Raw genomic sequence first — 24,620 nt, 5'->3', positions numbered from 1 at the left:
GGTCTCATGGCTATGAACTCCCTTAATTTATGTTTGTCTGGGAAAGTTTTTATTTCTCCATCATACATGAAGGATATTTTCACTGGATAGAGTATTCCTGGCTAAAAGTTTTTATTCTCCAAAGATTTGAATATGTCATTCCATTCTCTCCTAGCCCGTAAGTTTTCTGCAGAGAAATCCACTGAAAGCCCGATAGGGGTTCTTTTGTAGGTTATTTTCTTCTGCCTTGCTGCCCTTAGAATTCTTTCTTTGCCATTCACTTTTGCCAGTTTCACTACTATATGCCTTGCAGTAGGTCTTTTTACATTGACATATTTAGGAGATCTGATAGACTCTTCCACGTGGATTTCCATCTCCTTCCCTAGGTTTGGGAAGTTCTCTGCTATTATTTCTTTGAACAAGGTTTCTGCTCCATTCTACTTCTCTTCTCCTTCTTGAATACCTATAATTCTTACATTGCATTTCCTAATTGAGTTGGCTATTTCTCAGAGACTCTCTTCTTTTCTTTTTAGTCTTAGTTCTCTCTCCTCATCTATCTGGAGCATTTCAACATGTCTCTCCTCGATTATGCTGTTTTGCTCGTCTATGATGTCTGCTCAAGCATTCAGGGAATCCATATTTTGTTTTATTTCTTCCATTGTGTCTTTCATCTCTAATATTTGTGACCAATTCTTCTTTATAGTTTCAATTTCTTTTGTGAAGTAGCTCCTAAACTCATTGAATTCTTTCTCTATATCCTCTTTTAATTTGTTGAGTTTTTTGATGATAGCTACTTTGAATTCTTTGTCATTTAGATTACGTACTTCTGTGTCCTCAGGACTGATGTCTGGGTACTTGTCATTTTCTCGCTGGTCTGGAGATCTAATATAGTGTTTGATATTGCTAGAGGGAGTGGGTCTTTTTTCCCCCAGCATACTGGTGTTATTTGGTCACAGTTACTGCCTATCACCACTGGGTGGGGGTTGAGAGCTGCATAGTCTGAGCCCTCTGCCTTCCATGAGATGCCAGGCAGTGGAACCCGGCTGGGCAGCTGGTAGGAGGGGCACTTTCTTCTGCATGCTCTCAGGGTTTTCTCACTCTGCTCTCGTTATCTGCTTTCCTGGGGTGTTGGCTTGATGAGGTCACCCCCCAGCAAAAGCTTTCACCACAATAGAGGGCTTCCCTCTAGGCTGCAAGGGCTCTCAGGGATCCTTGATGTTCCCATGGACAAACCTTCCTTCCCCCATTCCTTTCCTCCTGGAGGCCTCCCACAGCCTCGGATCACAGTCTTTATGGGAGGGAGCAAAATTTCCACCTACCACGTTCCACTGCCTCCAAGGGGGGCTGCAGCCTCTCTGCCCTCTGTCGTATGACTGCCTGGGTCTCTCTGACTTTTTTTGTGTTCTGTTTGGATGTCTTCTGTTGGAGTATGAATGTCCTTTTCATTGTATGTTGGAGGGGAGAGATTACCAGGAGAATTTACTCCACCATGATGCTGACATCACTCCATTTTGAGTTAATTTTTGTTTAAGGTGTGAGACTTAGGTGAAGATTTATTCATTTTCTTACCTAGGGATATCCAATTGCTCCCACACCACCAGTAGAAGTTATCTTCCCTCCATTGTATTGCTTTTTACAACTTTGCAAAAGAAAAAAATCAATTGGGCATATTTGTGTAGTTCTCAATTCTGGGTTCTCAATTCTGTTTCATTGTTCTAGGTGTTTCTTTTTGCCAATGCCACACAGTTTTGATTTCTGTGAAATTAGGAATTCTGCTACCTCTCCATTTTTCTTCTTCAAAAAAATTTTTTTAAGCTATTCTAGTTCCTTTGCCTTTCTGTATACATCATGCACTGCATGACAACATTTTGGTCAACAATGGATCTCATATACAACAGTGGTCCCATAAGATTAGTATCATACAGCCTAGGTGTGTAGTAGGCTATACCATCAAGGTTTGTGTAAGTATGCTCTATGATGTTCACACAACAATGAAATTGCCTAACAACACACTTCTCAGAATGTATCCTTGCTATCAAGTGATGTATGACTGTCCATTTTAGAACAATCTTGTCAATATCTACAAAAGATCTTGCTTCATTTTTATAGGAATTGCATTAACCCTGTATGTCAATTTAAGAATTAACATTTTTACTATACTGAGCTTTCCAATCCATAAATATGGTATGTTTCTCCATTTATTTAGATTTTTTTGAATTATTTCACCAGCAATTTGTAGTTTTCAAAATTTGTCTTATACATATTTTGTTAGATTTAAGTCTAAATAATTCTTTCTTCAGCAATTGTAAATGGTATTGTGTTTTTCAACTTTACTGTGCATGTGTTCATTGCTAGTATATGGAAACATAATTGATTCTTTAATGTTTGTTTTGTATCCTATGACACTGTTCAACTCATTTATTAGTTCTAAGAGAGGCAATTGTTTTTAGGCAATTTACATGTTTATGTAAGAGAGGGTATTTTTGTTTTTTGGTAAATTTCTTGGGATTTTCTAGACAATTATATCATCATAAATAAGGACAATTTGTTCCTCTCTTTTTGATCTGTATGCCTTTTCTTGCCATATTGTGCTGGCTAGAACTTTCAGCACTACGTTAAATAGGATTGGTAAGAGCGAACATCCTTGCCTTGTTCCCAGTCTTGTGGGGAAAGAATTCAGTGTTCCACCATTAACTTTCTTGTTAGCTATAGGCTTTTTGTAAATGCTGTTTATTAAGTTGAGGAAGTTCCCCTCTACTCCTATTTTTCTAAGAGTTTTTATCATGAATAGGTAATTGAATTTGTCAAATGCTTTTTCTGTATAGATTGATATGATTGTGTGATTCTTTAGGTTGCCAATGTGGTAGATTTCATTGATTGATTTTTGAATATTGAACTAGCCTTTGCATCCCTGGAATTAACAACACTTGGTCATGGTATATAATTCTTTTTATATTTTGCTGAATTCTATTTGCTAATATTTTGTCAAGGATTTGGATGACTATACTCATGGAGGATATTACTGCCGTTTTCTTCATTTGTACTGTCTTTGTCTGCTTTTGGTACTAGGGTAATGACAGCCTCACAAAATGAGTTAGGAAGTATTTCCTCCTCTTCTATTTTTCCGGAAAAGATTGTACAGAATTGGTGATAATTCTGTATTAGACATTTGGTAGAATTCTCCAGTGAAATTTCCTGCACTTTGATGTAACCTTTTTGAGAGTTTTAAAATTATGCATTCAATTTCCTTAATAGTTACAGGGCTATTCAAATAATTTATATTGAGTTGTAATAGTTTGCATTTTTTGAGGAACTGTTCCATTTTAATCTAAGTTGTCAAAATTTATATGTGTAGAGTTGTTTATAATACTCCCTTATTATCCTTTTTTGGCTTGAGGAGGATTGTTGCTGAGCTAACATCCGTGCCAAGCTTTCTCTATTTTATGGCTTGAGGAACAGTATGTAGGTCTGCACCCAGCATCCGAACCCACAAACCCTGGGCCGATGATGCAGAATGCATGAACTTAAACCATTATACCACTGGGCCAGCCCCTATTCCCTATTATCCTTTTGATGTCTGCAAGATTTGTAATGATATGTCTGTTTTATTCCTGATATTTTTAATTTGTGTTTTATTTCTTTGTTTCATCAGTCTTGCTAGGTGTTGTCAATTTTATTGCTCTTTTTAAAGAACAAGCTTTTGGTTTTATTGATTTTTTCCTACTGTTTTTCTGTTTTCAATTTCATTTATTTCTGTTCTTATCTTTATTATTTCTTCCCTCTACTTGCTTTGGATTTATTTTCCTCTTCTTCTTCCATGTTCTCGAGGTAAGATCTTAGATTTGAGGCTTTTCCTCTCTTTTAATGTAAGCATTTAGTGCAACAAATTTCCCTTTCAGCATTGCTTAAGCTGTGCCCCACAAATTTTGATCTGTTGTATTTTCATTTTCTTTCAGTTTATATGTATGTTTTGATTTTCCTCAAGACTTACTCTTTGACCCAATGATTATTTAGAAATGTCTTGTTTTGTTGCTAAGTGTCTGGAGACACTTCCTGTTATCTTTTGGTTATTGATTTCTGGTTTGATTACATTGTGCTCAGAAAACATACTCTGCATGATTTTAATTCTTTTAAATTTGTTGACATTTGTTTTATGGCTCAGAATATGATCTATCTTGGAATATGTTTGTGGGCGCTTGATAGGTATGTGTATTTTGTTCTTGTTGTGTGTTCTATGGATGTCAATTAGATCCTGTTGGATGATGGTGTTGTTGAATTCTCCTGTATCCTTGCTGATTTTATGTCTAGGTTTCCTGTCAATTGTTGGGAGAGGAGTTTAAAGTCTCAAACTGTAATAGCTTTTTGGTCTATTTCTCCTTTCATCTTTTGCTTCACCTATTTTGCAGCTCTGGAGTTTGGTGCATACATGTTTAGGATTGCTCAGTCTTCTTGGTGGATTGATCCTTTTATCATTACATAATGTAATGTCTCTGGTAATTTTCTTTGCTCTGAAGTGTACTTTACCTGTTAATATAGTCACAACTACCTTCTTTAGATTAATGTGATATATTTGATATATTGTTTTCCATCTTTTTACATGCTCTACCTATACTGTTATATTTGAAGTGAGTTTCTTTCAGGCAGCATATAGTTACTTCATGTTTTTTGATCCACTCTGCCAATCTCTGTCTTTTAATTGATATCTTTAAGCAATTTACTTTTAATGTAATTAGTGTAATTATCGATATGTTAGGGCTTAAATCTGCCCTTTATTTTTTGTTTTCTGTTTGTTCTGTTTTTTGCTTTCCTGTTTCATCTTTCTTGTATTCCCATAGGTTACTTGACCATTTTAGAATACTTTATGATTTATCTCTTGTGGGGTTTTTTTGTGTATTTTGAATTATATCTCACTGTATAGCATTTCTAGTAGTTGCTTTAGGGATTACATTACATTTACAAGACTTTTCATACTCTACTGGTGTGGACTTTTTATCAGTTCACGTGAAGAGTAGAAACCCTATTTGCTTTTATGTCCCTAACCCTCCCTCTTATAATTGTCTTAAATATTTCCTTTACCTACCTTTAGAACTATATCAGATGATGTTATAAGTTTTGGGTTCAACCCTCAAACATAATTTAGGAAACTCAAAAGAAGGAAGATGCATCATATTTTCTCATATTTGTATTCTTTCCGTTGTTCTTTTTCTGAAAGGTTGTTCCAAGGTTCTTTTATTGTTTCCTTTCTATTTAGAAAACTTCCTTTAGCTATTCTTTTAAGATGAGGCAAACAAATTTTCTTAGTTTTCCTTCATCTGAGAATGCCTTGATTTACCCTTCATTCTTGAAGGATATTTTCACTGGTAATAGGATTCTGGGTTGATAGTTCTTTTCTTTTTTCACTTGAAAAACATTGTGCCACTTCCTTCTGGCTTTCATGGTTTCTGATGAGAAATCCACCGTCATTCAAATTGTTTTTCACCTATAGGTAATGTGTCATTTCTCTCTCACTGCTTTCAAGATTTTTATTCTGTGTTTAATTTTTCAGAAGTTTGATTTTGTTTCTTTGTGTGCACTGGGTTTATCCCATTTGGAGTTTGCTTGGCTTCTCGAATCTGTTGTTTTATATGTTTTACCAAGTTTGGGAAGTTTTCAGCACCATTTCTTTAAGTACTTTTTCAGGATGTCCTCTTTCTCCTCTCTTTCCAGAACTCCAACTTAAGACTTCTGTTATAGTCCAACAGGTGCTTGAAGCTCTGTTCATCTTTTTTCCAAGTCTATTTTCTCCTTGTTGTTCACATGGGTAATTTCTGTTGTTTCTTTCAAGTTCACTGATTCTTCTGTTCCCTCCATTCTGCTGTTGTGCCTTTTATTTTTCTTACTGTATTTTTCAATTCTAAAGTTTCCATTTGTTTGTTCTTCCATTTTTTTTTTTGCAGAGACATTCTATTTCTTCAATAAGACTCTATTTTTTCCTCCATTTGTTTCAATCCTGTTCATAATTGCTCATGGAAGAATTTTTATAATAGCTGCTTTAAAGTCTCTGTCAGAAGATTCTAACACTTCAGTCACCTAATGTTGGCATCTGTTGATTCTCTGTTTTCATTCAAGTTGAGACTTTCCTGATTTTTGGTATGATGAGTGATTGTCTATTGAGACCAGGACATTTGGAGTATTGTGTTATAAGTCTCCGGATATTATTTAACTCCCCTTTTTTAGGCGGCTTTTCATGGAAGCAGAAGGGAGGAGACTGCCTTCTTTTTGCCAAGCTGGGGTAGAAGGCTCAGTCCCCACTTCTGTCCTCCTGATCCCCAGGTGAGGGAAGGGCTCCTTATCACCACTGGGCAGGGTGGGGGCTCCAGCTCCCTGCCAGGCTCCTGCTGATAATGCCCTGGCTGGGAGGGGTAGGAGTGCTTGTTATTGTTCCCCAGGTGACCTCTGCTGATACTAGAGGGAGAGGGTGGCTGCCTTACTGCTGGGTGCTTGTGAAAGTATTGACTCTCCGCTAAGTCTCCTCTGATACCACCCAACAGGGAGAGGAAGGGGCACCTTGTTACTGCTGAGTGAGGGGCTGGAGTCCAAGCTCCCCATGTGGTCTTCACTGACCGTCACTGTAGGTGAAGTTTTGTTAGTCCTGGCAGGGACAAAAGTCTCAGCTCCCCACTTGGCATTCTCTGAAAGCACCGCAGCGGAGGGGTTGGGGTGCATCACTGCAGCCTGATGAGGGTGGACATCCAGGCTCCCCACTCAGCATTGGCTAGCGGGGGTGGAGCCACATTTTTTTCTGTGATGTTTAGCTGGAGTAGAATGGTTGTTGTCTAGAGGCTTTCTGTCTTTCTCGGCTTTTTCTTTCCTGGTCCTTTGGCTAGAAAGAGCAGGCTTTTGTTGGAGCTGTTTCTGTCTGTGCCTATTGGTGTTTCTGGGTTACTGGCTTCTTCAGCTCCAAGTCTGGGATATATGGGGCAAGAATAAAACCAGGGAACTCACTACCTCTCCTTTCTTGGGTCCTGAGGTCCCTAGCTGGTCTACCTTCTTCTTTCTACCTTTTCAGAGTCTTCTAGTTTTCTTATGTTAGTTTTATATGTAACACCCAGATATTTTACTTGTCCTTAGCAGGAGGACTAGGGAAAAGTACATCTGCTCCATCTTCCCAGAAGCAGAATTCCACTTGACTCGAAATGTATTATTTTATCAAACACTCAGAACAACTCCACAAAGGAGATATTATACCCATTTTGTAGATAAAGAAAGTGAGGTTCAGATGTTGTTCAACCAGTAAGTGCTGAAAGAGAATGGAAGACACTGGGAAGAGTCAATGAACAGGGACAAGTCAGGGTAAAATAGCCTACTTCCTTCCTTTCTTTTTCTTGTAGGGTAACTGTATCTTGGCTCTTTAGAGAGGGGCAGGGAGAGGAGTGCGGACATATAACAGAATCCTTTTGATCCCAGGCTATGGTTTCCCAGCTTCTTCAGCCCTGGCAGGCCTATTCCTATCTCCCACAAGGATGCCCTCTCTAGCAGGGGAAGCCCTTGCCATACCTGCCTTTCTCCCAGCCTACTCCCTTTTCGTTGCCCTATCCTCTGTTACCTCTCAATTGCATCAGTGGCTTATTTTCTGAACTCTTTTCAATCATAAACACTTGCCTTCTTAGCAGCACTGTCCATGAAGTACACAAAGAATTCCTCAGTGAAAGACTGAAGAGGAGCCTGGGTTAGTGGTCCTTCTTTGGGTACCTCAAATGATGCCCCCTGGCAGGCCCACCTTGAACATTTGTGGCCTGGAGAGTACAAATGCAGGCCTCTGGTCCAGCTTCCCATTTTCAATCCTCAGCTTCACCCAGTAGCACAAGGGGCCTTACATATGTCTAACCCCATCCATGCCACCCCCATGAATAGCTCTCCCTGTAGTCCAGTCTGTCCTGAGGAAGAAGCACCTAGGGGAGAGAACCAAACATGATCTTAGGGAGCCACTTACAGGAAGGGCTTTCTGGGGGCCTCATGCAGTCCAGAGAAAGAAGGTGCAGGCTCTGTTTGCAGCATCTCCTCGAGCCTGTGAGCCCTCATCTTTGTAGAAAGGCTTGTAGTTGGAATGTAGCCCAGGCGGGGCCCACAGCCTTTCTATTCAAAGTGTGGCCTGCAGACCAGCGGCATCAGCATCACCAGGGAATTTGTCAGAAACGCAGAATCTCGGGCCTGACTCAGAGCTACTGAATCAGAATCTACATTTTAATAAGATCCCCAGGTGATTCATGTGAGCGTTAGGAGTTGAGAAGCCATGCTACAGTGCGACACCCTGAGAATGGAGCGACACTGCCTTCTGGGGGCGACGGGGCAGGAGACGGCACTCTTCTTATGGCCAGTATTTTACAAGCCATATGGGAGAATATAGAGTTTTCCCAGTCTAAGAGAGTTTTTCCAGCAGTCCCTCACCACCTTATTTCCTGGGGGAGGGGAGGGGTATGTCAATGGGTCCTAACTCTTACCCCACAAACTTCCTAAGTATGTGTTCCCACGCAAATGACCTCCTCTCCCAGAGCCTTGGGCTTCTTGTCTGTATAATAAAGATGTTAGACCAGATGATTTCTCTGTAACTCTCCTTCTGGGAGTTAGACATCCTTCAATGTCTAACATCCAAAGGAATATCAAACATCCTTGAATGAGAAGCAGCATAAAATTGAGGCAAGAGCATGGATCTTAGAGGCAATCTGAGCCCTTTTCACATTATAGCTCTGCCACATATTACTTGCATGACCTTGTGCAACTCAGTCTCTCTGATCTTCAGTTTCTGTCTCCAAAAGTGGGTTAGTACAACTGCTATTTCAGCAGGGATATACACAGAGGACCTAACACAGAACTGGTACATGACACAGAAGCCATAGTACAGGCTCAGTAAATACTAGTGTTTATTTGAGCACTAATATGCATGCCTTTTGTAGAGAAATTGGCTGATCCTATATGCAAAACAAAGATATAGAAGCTTATAGAATAGCTATGAGTCCCTGCTTCTTCATTTTCTTGCCTGAGAGGGTCTCTGTCTTCACAGAATGGTCTGAGCTTTGTTGGCAATACCAGAGGCACCAAGACTTACCTCTGAGCCTGTGGTCAGATCCAGTAAATGAATCTCTGCTCCTATCCTCTGCTAAACACAGGGACCTACTTCTCACAGTCTGTTATCTCCCTCCTCACACACAGACTCACCGGGGGACTTCAAGAGAACGCCACAAGAAGAGAGATGAAGTTTCCATAGGAGGAGAAGGAAGAAAAATGAATCGCCGTATCTTGATTTTTCCCTCCCTCTCACATATCTACAAAAGGCACAGCATCTAAGCAGATTGGGGAAAGAGAGAAGAGACGAGGGCCAGAGAAGGCAGCACTAGGAGTTGTGAGAGAGCCTTGATGCCCACTTGATTTAAGTATGTTTTTAAGAGACAAGATCAGGAAAAAAAAAAAAGAAAGAAATGAGACGGTAAACAGCATGGCTGTAAATTTTTAAGCTTACAGTTAGCGAGGAGAAAAATACCATTTTTGACACATTTTCATTCCACACAGCGTTATAATATTAATTGGCTCAGCGGACTTACAATCAGCCATTTCTTTTGCGGTGCACAGGTTAATGGAGTTGCTACAGTGTCTCAGATACGAAATTGTTGCCTCGTAATTATGCGGTTCTTCAAATTCAGCACTGAGAAGCATGGAGAAAAAAGGTTACTTAAAATAATTGCTTTAAACATATTTTAATACATTTTGTATTTTTTTCTCATTAGAGAAGTTATATAAGTGTGTCTGGCCAATAAGGTGACCTCAGCAGATATGGAAGGTACACCACCCCTACTCTAAATACAATTCTCGATGAAATATAACTGCAAAGAATTATACAAAGACCACATAACTCACCTAGAAATCAATAAGGTAAAAATCCCCAGGTACCAGACACACAGAGGAAACCCACAATTAAAGATGTTAGTGAGAATTGCAGCCAAGGGACTCAAAGGGAAACTGGGACCAGATATAGAAAGATCTTAGTGACCGGGCAGCTGGGGCTATAACGACTGAGTCAGAAGTGAAGTTTGAGCCACAGGCCTCATCTGATTGGGAAGCTGGAACTGAGCTATCAGCATAAAGTCCGGAGTCACAAAATGACATCCCATCTGCAAAACAAATTCTAAAAAACCTCTGTGCACTCCCCCAGGCAACAAGCAGGGAGACTCGCCATCTGACTATCACCCCTGGAGCTGAGAGAGTCACTGCTGAGAAATCAGGAACTCGAAAACCAGCACCAAAGTACAGGTTGGGTTCTAAACGCATACGATCTATGTATTTCAGAGAAGCAAAGCCAAAAGCGATGCTTGAAATCCAACCCCCCTTGTAAAGTGGATCTGAAATCACTCTGCATAGATGCTTCCACAGCTCACCACACGGATGGTTTCCAAAGGAAAGAATTCCCCCTCAAAACAAGCTTGTAATGAAGGGCTGCAAATCACACAACGAGACGAATTGCCGTAGAAGAAGGTGCAACTGATGGGAGAATTAAATAATACAGTGAGATGAAAGTGACATTAAAATAAGTACGTTTTAAGTGCTTGAAGAAATAAACTGAGGAATAAAAGCCACTAGGAAAAACAAGAGTGTGAAAAAAGAACATACCAATTTGGGGACAGGAGAAAGAAGTTATAAAAATCATAAATATATTTCTTGAAATAAAAAACTTACTGTAGAGGTTGAAAAGTACACTAGACACGGCAGAAGACAGAACTGGTGAATTAGTTAGATCTGAGGAAGTCCCCTGGCATGTAACACAGAGAGGTTAAGAGATGGAAACTATTCAAAGAGTAGTTAACAGTAGGCAGGATAGAATGAGAGAATCCAACATATATATACCAGGGATTCTAGAAGGAAAAAAGAAAAAGGATGATGAGAAGGAGTCAACATTGAAATAATAGCTAAGACTTTTCTAAAGTTGAAAAGGGACATGAGTCCTTCTATTGAAGCAGCTTCGATAATAAGAAATAGCAATAAATCCACAGTTATACAGTATGTATATGTATATGTAATAAATCAGCACAAAAAAGTAAAAATGTAAAAGTTGAGTGAAAGAAAAGACTACTAAGGGACAGCAGTCAGAGTGGCAGTGGACTTCTCATTAGCAACACTAGATGGTGGGGATTGTGGATAATATCTTAAAGCACTGAGCAAAGGCATCTGTCAATATAAAATTCTCTTCCAGCTAAATTATTATTCAAAGACAAGGACAAAGATGTTCTCAGAATACAAGTGCGTGCTCTCACCACTCTCAGATGCTTGCTGAAACATTCAGTCAAGAGAAACTGAACTAGTGACAAAGCAGGGCATCAGAAACAATGGTGGTCAAAGAAATTAATAAAGCTATTGGTAAACCTAAATAAATACTGACTGTAAAAAATGACCAATTTGTAGAAGTTGAGGAATAAAGTGGAATGAAAATATTAAATAATAATATGGGAGATAGTGAGAGGGGGCTATGGGAATTATTGTCAGGTCTTTGCGTCATTTAGAAGGATAGAGATTTTAATTAACATTGTTAATTGTGGAGGTCAGAATTTAACTGTAACCACTAAAAAGGATAGAAATAGTAGAATATTTAACTTCTCAACTGGTAGAAGGAGACCATGCAATGAGAAAGCATACTATTAAAAAAAGAGAGCATAAAAGGAGGAAAAAATGCACATAAAGAAATTTCATAGTAAACTTAGAATATATAATGGGAGAAAGTCCAAATAGATCGAGAAGCACAATATATGTACATAGACTAACCTACTCCAACAAAATAGAGAGTGTCTGGCCTGATGTTTTTAAAATCTAGCTAATGCTGCTAAAAAGTGCCAGACAAACCAAAACTCCCGTATGAATGAAGGGAAAAAGCGATGCAAACCGATACTAACCAAAAGAAAGCTCAGGTAGGTATGTTAATATTAGCCCCTACTTTAGCATGACAGGCGTACACACTCAAATTACAGATAAAACAGGGGACAAAACTAGAGAGAGTTTTGGGTTTTCATAAATCTAAGAAAATGTTATGATCAGCTCTCTGCCAATACATTTGAAATTTTAGGGCAAATTGGCAACTTTATAGAGAAATATAAAATTACCACACAGCCTAAAGAAGAACTAGAAAGACTGGTGGGCCAAAAAACCATTAGAGGACTTGAATCAATATTACACACACCCACTCTCCCCCACCCACTTCCACAGTCAACCCACCTCTCTCCTTTGCTTTCACCAAATAGTTTTATAGGCAAGTTTTAATGAATGGTTTCAGAGAATTAAAAAAAGAAGAAAAGCTATCCCACTCCGTTAAGAGTATAGTATAATTTTGATATGAAAACCACAAAATGACTAAACGATAAAGGAAAAATATAGCCAAATCTCACTTAAATAATTTTAGCCCAAATACTTAAGATACTGGAAAATGAATTAATCAGTAATAACTCAAGAACAACTAAAATTTATTCCAACACTTCAAGAATGGCTCAATATCGGAAAATCTGTCATTACAATGAATCACATTGAAACAATAAAAGAGAAAAAAAAGATTTTTTAATAGCTGCAAAAAAGCATTCCACATAGATAAACTCTCTTAACTAGATTGACCTCCAATGAGTATCATAACGGCAAAGCGTAAGAAAGAGTTAATATCCAAACCACTGAGAACTCCTGTAATAGGAAAAAAACAAATAAACCCATAGGAAATTGTACAAAAGGATATGATAGACATCATAGAAGAGAAAAATTGAATAGTTTATAGGTAAACAGGGAAACAGAAATCAAGACAATGAGAATTTAGTTCACACCCGTCAGTTTAGCAAGAACCCTAAAGTGTGAAAACAATATCTTGTTTGGCAAGAATATGGAGAAACAGGAGTTCTTTTTCTGGTTTGAGAGTATGAATCGGCACACACATTCAGGAGGATAATTTTTTTAATATCTAGTAAAACTGAAGTGGTTTATTTACTATTCTTTAGCAATTATACTTTTAAGTAAAAAACCCTAGAGAAACTTGTTTATATTCACCTGGAAATATATGAGGATGATTACAGCAGCAGCATTTGAAAGGTGAAAATGTAAAACAACCTAAATGTCACTCAGTGGAGGAACACATGAACAGACGGTGAAATGTTCAGCAGTGAAATGCACACAACACTGCAATTACAGTGAATAAGCTGGAGTTACAGGCATCAACTTAAATATGAAAATACAGCTTTGAAAAAAATCAAGTTGCAGAAGGATAAAGTAACATGCCATTTTTTTAAAAATGTAAAATATTCTATCTTTAACAGATGTATGTATTTGTAGTTAAAGTATGAGAAATACACTAAATGGATACATGTCGATATTCATGGTAGGAGTTCCCTCTGGGAAAAGGGTATGAAATAGAAGGGGGAGTGAAACAAAGGAGACATCAGCTGTACCCACAACACACTCCTTCACACCAAACGTGGATAGTAGAGGAGAAAAAACACCCGTAACCCTCCCACCTTGCCACGAGTGAGGGCTTAGCATTCCAGTGTTCTTCCTGACTTTTTCCATTTATGGATATATTTGGAAGCTGAAAATGATGAACACACAATGAAAAGTTGGAATTTTCTTTTCATGTTTTCCCCACTTATTATTATATCATAAGCACATTCTACTCTATTGTTTTCCTTCCTTTGTTTGATCATTTTGGATATTTTCAGGGTTTTTAAAATCATATTCTCTACAATATTTTAAAATCTCTAAAATATTTTTAAAAATAAATTTAAATAAATATGATCTCATATCATTTTCTCTATAATATTAATTTAAAATATAATATTTTAGACTCAAAATTTTAAATTATAATATTAATAAGAAACAAGTGTGGAAAAGTTGAAAGAAGATTCATCAATTTCTTGAACTACTTTTGTCAGAAATGAATAAATATCTGACTTTAGATATGAATAGTTCATTTTGCTGAAAAGGAAAAATTATGAACTCTAAGGCATCAGTAATTTCTCCCCTCACTATTTTGTTCCCCTCTTCCCTGCAGGAAGTAATCGAGAGAAACTTTCTTAAATTATAGACTACGCCGTGTTCCTCATGCTCCAGTGGCCTAACGATCTCATCGAGTCCATGGTAAATTAACTTTATTAACGAGAAATAAGTGTGGAAAAGTTGAAAGAAGATGTCTAATCAATTTCTTGGACTACTTTTGTCAGAAATGAACAAATATCTGACTTTAGGTGATCAGAAAGGATTTCAACCAAATGTTAAAAAAAAAAAGAAAGGGCGTCTTTCAGATCGTTAATGCTAGAAGAGAAAAAAGATATTATAGATGTATTTGAACCTTCCTTTTTGCTCCTGAATGTCTTTTATCTTTTCCCTGGTCCACTAAAACCAGATCTGAGATCTACTTGATTTAATACAGCATGGGTCAACATAAAGAACTTGGATTGAAGGGAAGAAATAACTCTATGATTTAAATATATTTATGCTTCAATTTCCTTTTTTCTTCTATTTTTTTTTCCTGAGGAAGATTCGCCCTGCGCTAACATCTGTGCCAGTCTTCCTCTATTTTGTATGTGGGTCGCCACCACAACTAGGCTGCCAACGAGTGGTGTAGGACTGCGCCTGGGAACTAGGTTTGGGCTGCCAAAGTTGCAACGAACTTGAGCACGAGGCCATGGGGCCAGCCCCGATGCTTCCATTTCTTTGTTTCCACATGTATTTCCAGAACTGCAGGCGTTACCAGGAGGCAGCAGAGAATACAAACAGACCAGGAGCTTGGGGTCAGACAGATCTGAATTTGACTCCTATCTCCTCTACTTTCTATTATGAGGTATTGGATAAATACTTATAATCTACTTAATCCTCAGTTTCCTACTGTATAAAATAGCAATGATAAAATCTACTTTAAAGGCATGTTGTGGATATTGCATGAAGGGTTTGCCCCATGCACATAGGCAGTCCACAAAAGTGTGCCAGTAATATTATTATATTGGAGGACAGATATCATACTATTTTCAAAAATAAGTTTTGAGGTTTGCATTTTTGGAAAGTTCCTTTTATCTTTAAAAGTCTCTATCTTTTCTGACTTTCTCATAGAAAACCTCCAGTAACCTAAACACCGCATAATAAAACACTAATGTTTCTCGATAATATCTTCAACATTATCTCTGTTCAAGAAGAAGTAACAGCTCTGAAATGTAAGACAAATGTCAAAGATGATTTACAAAAGCAGGTATTTTCTAATTGTGTTTGGACTCTTGGAAACCTATCTTCAAAATAAACTTTCAAACAAGGGAGGACCCATGACCTCCCGTCATGACTGTTCCCACTTGCCATGTCTATCCCCGGGCCTCAGCCCTCCTCTGGAGAATGATCCGCCAGCCTGTGTATTATTAGGCCGTACGCTCTGGAGAAGTGACACACAGTTCATTTAAATGTCTGTTCACTTGGCCCAGCAGTGGACCGCCCGTCACAGTATCAGCTACTGTTTGCTGAGGGTTTCCCATGCGCTCGGCACTGTACTCTGCTTCCTGTCCATCTCTCCCTGACTGCGGGGACTTGAGCCATCGTCTGGGTTCTCAGAGCCTTAATTTCTTCATCAGGTCGCTGTGGAGCGTTACTGTGGGAATAACCGAGTCAACACGTGGGAAACGCTTGACGGGTCCACTTCCTTTCTCATCTTCTCCTGTGCTGCCCTACATGAGGGTGAGTCAAAAATGTCACTGCAGGACAGTTCTGGAAATTCTAAAGAAGGACTTGCGTTAAGTAGAAAGATTAAGACTTGAACAGCAAAACTCTTAGCTGTATTTTTGTATTTATTTTATTAAGGGGGTGGACCTAGTTGAAAACCCAGCTTCTTATTCAATGGGCCGCACGTTTGGGAAACAGGGAGAACAGGAGTAGCTTAGCGGCAGGCGCTCTCGGTGACGTTCTGCAGGCTCCTGGTGACCAGGGAGGATGAGACCATCTGACTTCGCAATTACCCAACGTCGCAAACGGGAAAATTCCCATTTCCAATAAATACTTCTTGTAAGACTACCTTCCCCGCAGGACTTCGCCCTAAGAAATCCTTCTCTTGAATGAAACGGTTAGTGATTAGACTTTTAAAAATGACATCCATGCTATCTAAAATGGATCTCCAAATGCACTTGTGCCAGTTTCATAAAAATACCTGATAAATCTTAAAGGACAGCTTTCTCTAATAAACTAGTAAAATTTCCATCTTCTACACATTAGATGGTTGTTGAAAATGAACAGTCAGTGACGCAGTGGAGCGGAGTGGTCAGAAGGAGACACCGGCGTTAGAGAGACGGACGTGGGGCTGAATCTCAGCTTTCCCTGGCTGTGACCTTGGAGGGGAATTGGACCCAAGCCTGTTCTTCCTTTAATCCTCTGCTTTATGAGGACAAGAGGATACAGTTATGCCATGTTTAGTGCAGTGCTTGGTGCAAAGTGTTTACATTTCCACTTCAACTACTACTTGTACTACCATTTCCACTTCCACTACTTCTCCCACCTCTACCACTAGCTCTCCTACTCCCACCATTTTTACACAACACACACTCACATACTTTTGTGGATACATATCTTTGAATATGATACATATATTTTATGTATCACATATACGTGTATATATACACATGTATGAATAATAAATACATGCGTGTGTGAGCCCAATCCTACTACCACATGTTTCATAAGTTTACTAATTCTACCATGACTTCTACAACAACCACAACAACAAACGACAAATACAGTGCCTCCAATGTCACTCAGCCCTGGACACTAGGTAGTTATTTGTTTCTAATTCTTGAATTTATAACCCAGTTCTTTCTGTAAAGAGCCACAAAACTATGATGACTGTGATGGTTAATTTTATGTGTAAACTTGAGTGTCCACAGGACATCCAGATTAAAGATCACTTCTGGGTGTGTCTGTGAGGGTGTTTCTGGATGAAGTTAGCATTTGAACCAGTGGACTGAGAAGGCAGATGGCCCTCCCCACTGTGAGAGGGCATCATCCACTGAGGGTCTGAATAGCACAAAACGTGGAGGAAGAAGGAATTCACTCCTTTTTCCTGCCTCGCTGATTGAGCTGAGACATTTCATCTTATCTTCTCTTGCCCTTGAGCTGGGATTTATGCCATCAGCTCACCTGGAATTACTTCACTGGCTTTCCTGGGTCTCCAGCTTGCAGAGGGCAGATCATGGGACTTCTCAGCCTCCATAAAAGTGTAAGCCCATTCCTCATAATTAACAAATTATGAGGAATTAAAAGCACCAGATACATTATATATATATATGTGTGTAATCTAATATATAAAATGCAAATATATAAATATCCTACTGGTTCTGTTTCTCTGGCAAACCCTAATACAACGACTAAGTAAACATTATTAACGTGCAGCATAACCTCACACAGCATGCCATCTCCCCCAGCCTCACTTGAAATATTATTAGCTCTGAAGCCCTGTTGTCAAATCATTGTTCTCATTCCTAAGGAAGGCACAGAAACAAGAAGAATAGCTAGTAATTATTGAGCGCTTCCTAGGTGCCAGGCACTGTCCCAATTACATGTATCAATTCATTTGATTCTCATTTGCCTCTGTGAAGTAGATATTATCATTCTTTCCACATTCAGATGAGAACACTGAGGATAAGCCAAGGTCATAGAGTAAGTGGCAGAGCAGAGATTAGAAGCCAGGTGTTGGACTCCAGAATCTGGGGTCTTAATCATGATGCTACATACTGTCTCACAAAAGGGAAGTGCCAGTTGAAGTCAAACACAGCAGAGCAGCTCCCACTACAATGGAAGTCACCAAAGAAGGAGGTCATTGGAATAAATAGCAAGGAAGGCCCCAGGTGACTGAACAAACTATTAAGCAAAGTCCCAACAAGAGACAACCACATGTGCTGAAGATGTGAAAGTAGAGAAGCTCTGAGGTTTCTCATTCATTAACTCACATGCTCTCACTCACTCTTTGAACAAGCTATATTCATGCTAATGTTATATAATAACAGTTAACAATCTCAGTTGCACCTTGAGGCATTTTACAGGTGAGGAAACTGAGGCTTGGAGATATTCAGTAACTTGCCCAAGATGGCACCATTGTTAAGTAGCAGGGGTGGGTCCGGAAATCAGGCCTTCTGATTCCTGCTGATTCCCATTGCTCTTTTCCTCTGAACTACAGGTCGCTTTAGAACCAAGGAAAAACTGAAAATGCAAATAATGAAGCACAGGACGATGGTGACGGTCCCTGAGCTTACGAGCGGGTTTTGGATGATATTTTTCAAGATTTTGTTAGCCTGATCCAATGGTTTCACAGATCAGTTCTTCTCTATATTAGTTATTTATATGGGGAAAATGTGACAGGGAAGGTACTATACTTGTCTGTGCTTGACATTATCACCTATGAAATAAGAATAGTATCCTTAACCTGTATCTTGAGGTTAGCCAGCCCTGGTGGTCTGGTCGTTAAGAATTGGCTCTCATCACCACAGCCGGGTTTGTTTCCCAGTCAGGGAACCATGCCACCCATCTGTCAGTTGTCATCCTCTGGTGACTGTGCATCGCCGTGATGCTGAAAGCTCTGCCACCGCTATTTCAAATACCAGCAGGGTCACCCATGGTGGACAGGTTCCAGTGGAGCTTCCTGAATAGACAGACTAGAAAGAAAGACATGGCCACCCACTTCCAAAAAAAATTGTCCATAAAAACTCTATGAATAGCAGCAAAGTATTGTCTGAGACAGTGCCGGAAGGAGAGAGGATGGTGCAAAAAGACTGGACAGGGTTCTGCCCTGCTGCACGCAGGGGCGCCAGGAGTTGGAATCAACTAAACAGCACTAACAGCAGCAAATTTTGAGGTCAAGGCAGAATCAGTGAAACCACTGGCGAACTTAGGAATGGCTCTGTGAAAGCAGTGACTTCTACTAATGCAACCGCTAACGCAGGTTCTTAATAATCCAGTGGCAACTCTCATAGCATGAAACAAAATGACCTCAAGCCTTCCTTTTCATCATTAAGGTCAACTTTTCAAATGTCCGCATTTCAAATTTCAGGGTGTCTGCTTTGAGGTGGGTCCTAAGATCCACCCCCGTTTGTTTTACAGAGGGAGGTGAGGTCACCCTCTGAGCTAGTGGCAGGCTTTCCTGGGAGTCCTGATGCCCAGGCCACTGCCCATAGTGCTGGACAGACCCTGCTCCTACAAGCAAACTACAGCCCACTGCCGTTTATCAAGCGTTTTGGCATTGCTGGGCACTTTGGAATTGTAGACATTTATCTCAATCCTCACGGCAACCCCAGGAGGTAGAATTTATTGATTTCACCATTTGGTATATGAGGAAATGGGAGGCCCAGAGACATTGAATAATTATTCTAAGATCATACAGCTAGCCTGTGTAGCTCAAAATGTGACTCCAAGGCTATCTGACCCAAAAGTCTATGCTCTTAACCCCTTATAACACACTCTCTGCATCTTCTGATTGTAGATATCGCTACGCCACTCAGCTTAAACAAGCTTCAGTTACACAGCTGGTAACAAAAGACGTTTTAGATCCTCTCCCTGCTTTCGAAGAATTTATAATTTAGACAGGGAGGTGAGGTCCACCCAGGAAACTGGAAAATAACAAGCACAGACTGTATATAAGGGAGTCTCAAGCTAAAGTACCGTCTGAGTCCATTCTGTTATTCAGCCCACATCTGTTGAACTATTATGATGTGTTTCACTGCCCTGCGCACACTCCTGACCCCCCACATGCCAATCACATCAGATTACCCACCATGTTTCCTGCCTCTGGGCTTTTGTATATGTGGTTCCTCTGCTTGAAATATCCTCACCACCAAAGTCCTCATCACAAACTCCTACTTATTCTGTAACACACTGATTAAGTGACATTCTCCCTTGTCCTTCTACCATCTATTCTCCACACAGCAGCCAGGGCTATCTTTCAGAAAGATAATTTAGATCTCGTCACAGTCTGGCTTCAGACTCTCCAGGGGCTTACTAGGATTCTTAATTAAAAACAACTTCCTGGGCTGACCCTGATGGTTTAGTGATTGAGTTCCACATGCTCCACTTTGGCGGCCCGGATTCAGTTCCCAGGTACAGACCTATACCGCTCTGTTAATGACTGTTCTGTGCTAGCGGCCCATGTATTAAAAATGGAGGAAGATTGGCATGGATTTAGTTCAGGACAAATCTTCCACAGCAGAAAAACCAAAAAACCCAAAAAAACCCTTCCTTTCTCATTAGACTCTAACTACGCTAGCGTCCTTTCTGTTTTGCAAGGATGCCATACTCTCTTTCTCCTTGAGGACTTTGCAAATGCTCTTCCTGCTGCCTGGAATGAATGCTGTGTGGCCAGCTCCTTCTCAACAATGAGGTCTCACCTTAGACGACCCTTCAAGAACATCTTTCTGTTGCTACCTTTTCCAAGTAGCCCTCCTCTCCACCTATTTCTAACTACCATAATCCTCTGCTTTATACCATTCTTTGTAGTTGCCATAATCTTTAAATGATTTCATTATTATTTTCTTTAGTTCAATTTTGTGTCTTGCTCTGGAATCTTGTCTCTCACTCACTGCTATGTCTCCAGTGATTAATACAGGGCCTGGCACATTACAGGTTCCCAGACACTTGGATCCTTCTCTTATGCTTGCAGAAATACTGGAAAGCCCTATAAGGACAGGTAGATGATGTCACATCATTAGTTTTTTTCATTGAGCTCCTCCTCTGTGCCAGGCACTGTTCTAGAATAGAAAAGCAAATAATAGACAAGATCCTTGAACCCAAGACTCTTATGGTCTAGAATAATAATTGAAAATAAACAAGGAGAATAAATATTATCATTTGAAGCATTAATAAACACTAACAGGAGAAGAAAGTAGGCTTATATATGGAGTAGACAGTATCTTGGAAGAGGAAGCATGAGCTAAAGTCAGGGAGGCCAACATTGAAGCATTTACCATTACCTTACCTGACATCATTATTTGCTTATTTGTCTTTCTTCCCAATTAAAATGTATACTCCATGAGGGCAGAGACTTTGTTTTGTTATCTGTTGCACTACCAGCATCTAGAACAATGTCTGTACATACTTGGGGCTCAATAAATATTCACTGAATGAATGAATGAACAAACGAATGAATGGATCCTGTATGAGAAGGAGCCTTCAGGTGAAGTTCTAGGAGAAGACCATTCTACACACAGAGAAAAGCAAGTATTTCCACTTGGTAAGAACATGCTTGCTGTGTTTGAAGAGAAGCCAAAAGGCCAGTCAGCGGACTAACAACAGTGAACGAGGGAAAGAAGGGGCTGGGAGAGGAGAAGAGAGCGGCCAGGAGATATGGGACTTTCTTGGTTCTGGCAAAGAGTCTGGGAGTTTTGAATTTTATTCTAAATGTAAAATGAAGGCAAAGTGCTCCATGATTAGTTTGATTAAATAAATATTTAATTCAAAGTGTAAAGGGTCCACAGAAGAAGGGGAAGAGAGGAGAGCGCCTTCCGTGGAGGCTAAAATAAGAAGGACAAGCTTCTTGGCAGAGCATCACTTGCTGGACGCTGGACTAAGAAGCAGAGGAAAGAGGAGTTCATGTGGGTCCGTAACTTCACATGGCAGGAGCCTTTATGTAATACGCAAGGGCAACTGATCAGCTCAGATTGTTCTAACTATTTAGCTTTGCTTATTGTTAGAAGGATGTGATATCGTATATGCAAATCGACGCAAAATAGACAGATAACAGAGTCTTGGAATGTTTTCCTTAATTACGTAAAAGTTCCCGGGAGGTAATATTCTATCTGTCCATCCTTCTCCCCATTCATCTGTTTATCCGTCTCTCCATTGGTCCATTATTTACTTAGTCACTAAATAATGACTTGCATGTCTACTTTCTAGGGAAACAAAGGTGAAAAAGACAGATGATCCCTCCTCCCATGGGGTTTACGGTCTAATAGAGATCTCCCCAAATCCTTTCTGTTGGAAGAATTCTGAGACAGGATAGCGTAGCTGAAAGTCTTCATACACATACAGCCCTGAGCTCCTATCCTGGATAAGCTCTGTGTTACCTGGTACTTCAGGGCAAGTCACGAAACGTCTTTGAGCCCTGATTTTTCATCTACAAAAGAGGAAACTCTGCCCTCCTGAATGGGTGTGGGGCTAAAATGAGCCTAGCTGATGCAAAGGGCTAAGCAATGCCCAGTACGTGGCCACACTCAAAGATTACTTTCCATTCAACCTTTCTGAATATACCTATGTACCAAAATAGGCTTCAAGTCTGCAACTTGTCTGATTTCTTTCTAAATCATGACTTTTCCCAGCATATCATTAGAACGCCACTAAAGAGAGGCGGCAAGGCTTGGCTCCAAATGCTTTCATACTTTAGCTCCACCCTGGCCAGCTTCCCTTACGTAGATCTTTCTGCAGACCGAAAATGAAACCCTGAGGTAGGCGTTCAAGAACACCTGCCTGGAGAACGTCCAGGCTCAATTTGTAGAGCAGGCCATGAGTCTTTTAAACCTTGCCCTCTTTTATCATAGGCAACGATCCCATGTGAATCCACAGTAAGGCAGCCTGGGCGTGGTGGCTGAGAGGCTGTGCTCTGGAGCCAGGCTGACAAGGTCAAACGCTGGTGCTGCCGATCCAGTGGCTTCACCCTGGATTACTCAACTTCACTCTGGTCAGAGTCCGCAAACCACTTGCTTCATGGGGTGGTTGTAGTTGGGAGTTTTAAAATGAGAGAGTGGACATAAGTATCGGGCAGAAGGCTTTGTCTATGGAAAGTGTTCAATAAATAGAATCTCTAGATGATTTTTTTTAAAGGAGGAATACTTGAAAATATGAAAAAAGACGGAACCCCTAAGTAAATCCACCGCTCCTACCACGATTGCCCTTGTGAAAGGCAGGCCAAACAGTGGACTTGTTGTGTCTCTGAAGCCCAATTAAAAAGAATAATAGGAAGTTATTGAAGTGGCTTGAGCTGAAGCCACCTGAACGTTCTGGGTCTAAAACCTCACAAGGCACAGGCTTAAAAAATTTCCTTCTCTTCTTTCTTGCTCTCTAGCAACTTGATTTAGCACTCTGGGATCTTGGGGCGCACTCTCATCTTCCAGATATCATTACGAGGACCCTGGTTTCCTGTTGGTCAATCAGAGCAGGTCTATACTATCTTAATTAGTTAAAATGCATCCATTCAGGAAAGAGCGCCATAGTTGCAAACAATTTAAAAACTAGCCTTTAAAGGCTCTGGTCTCACATGTGCAAAGGCAAAATCACATGCTTGTTTTGTTTCTTATGTGAAAATCAACCCCAAATAGCTTTCAGGAAGGGTCAGTCTTGTCCTGAGCGCTGATAATGTGCCAAGCACTCCACATATGTTAACATCAACACTGATGGAAACAGCAAGGCACCTAGGAGTTGTCCTCGATTCCTCTCTTGCCCTCACTCACATCTCACTCTGCGCAGTTGATCCAGTGATTGCTGGCTTTCCTCCAAAACATAACTTGAATCCATTCATTCTTTTATCTCCATTTCTACTACCTTGTCCATGTCAAGTTATGTAACCTCTCTGTGACTCAGTTGCCTCATCTATAACATGAGATATCTTCATCTACTTCCTAAGATTGTCATAAACGGAATCATACATGTACTTAGAACAGACACTATATAAGTGTCGATTGCTATTTTCAATGTATTGTCATTGTTTTGTTATTGCAATGGCTTCCTAGGCTATCTTCCTGTTTCCACCTGTTTCCCCACTAAATTTATTATTTATACAGCATCTAGAGTGATCTTTACAAAATAAATGTCGGCTCTTGTAACTGCCTGGCTTAACACTCTCCTACAGATTCCCAATGCATTCAGAGCAAAATCCAGATTCATCCATGGCTCACAGGAATCAGCACCACCATTCCCCTAGCACACTGTGGTTTAGCTGCGCTCCCCTCCTTTCTGGGTCTTTAAACACGTGGAAGGTGGTTCTCCCTTGAGAGTTTGCACCAGCTGTTCCCTCTCCTGGAATGTTCTTCTCCTAGACTTTCCATGGCTGAGTCCTCACCATTCAGGTCTCAACCCAAATGTTACCACCAATCCCTAGTTACTGTCTTAATACTGTTTGAAAAATTTTTATAGCGCTTACCACAATCCAAATAAGGACTATAGATGCATTTCATTTGGCCACAGTGTCATCTTTCTGTTATTATCATTATTTTTCTTGAAAGCCTCAGGTCAGGCATTTATTCTCCAATTTCACAGGATCCACTCTTCCCAGTTGCCTAACACAGGCCCTAGACACGGTCACATATTCTGCCCAGGCCCAGGGGTACTTGTGTGCCCTGCTCTGTGTAGGGTAAAAAACACCAAAAACACAAATGCAAAGGCATGTTCCAAAGTATTAGATTGAGAGGTCATCCAGATTCAAAACAGGCTTATATTATCTTTTAAAGACTATCACCAAAATGAAAACACAAAATTAAAAAGTTCAGGAGAGGGACCGGCCAAGTGGCATAGTGGTTGGGTTTGGCACCCTCCACTTTGGCGGCTCAGGTTTGCAGGTCAGATCCCAGGCGTGGACCTACACCACTCGTCAAGACATGCTGTGGTGGCATCCCACATACAAAATGGAGGAAGATGGGCACAGATGTTAG

General features: G+C 40.1%; 1 protein-coding gene across 2 annotated transcripts in view; it reads right to left on the bottom strand.

Annotated features, from left to right (window-relative positions):
- Positions 1–24,620, bottom strand: part of FYB2 (FYN binding protein 2) — a 116,476-nt gene that overhangs the window by 46,702 nt on the left and 45,154 nt on the right. For both annotated transcript variants that reach the window (XR_011436334.1, XM_070259876.1), the window contains exon 5: positions 9,558–9,658. Coding sequence is in view for 1 of the 2 variants with exons in the window: in XM_070259876.1 (XP_070115977.1) it covers positions 9,558–9,658 (101 nt within the window). In the remaining variant the exon portion in view is untranslated. The remainder of the gene's footprint in view (positions 1–9,557; positions 9,659–24,620) is intronic.

Source organism: Equus caballus, chromosome 2 (assembly GCF_041296265.1).
Source record: "Equus caballus isolate H_3958 breed thoroughbred chromosome 2, TB-T2T, whole genome shotgun sequence".
NCBI lineage: Eukaryota > Metazoa > Chordata > Mammalia > Perissodactyla > Equidae > Equus > Equus caballus.
Note: the sequence above shows the minus strand (reverse complement) of the source record. Positions and strands in the feature narration are given on the sequence as shown.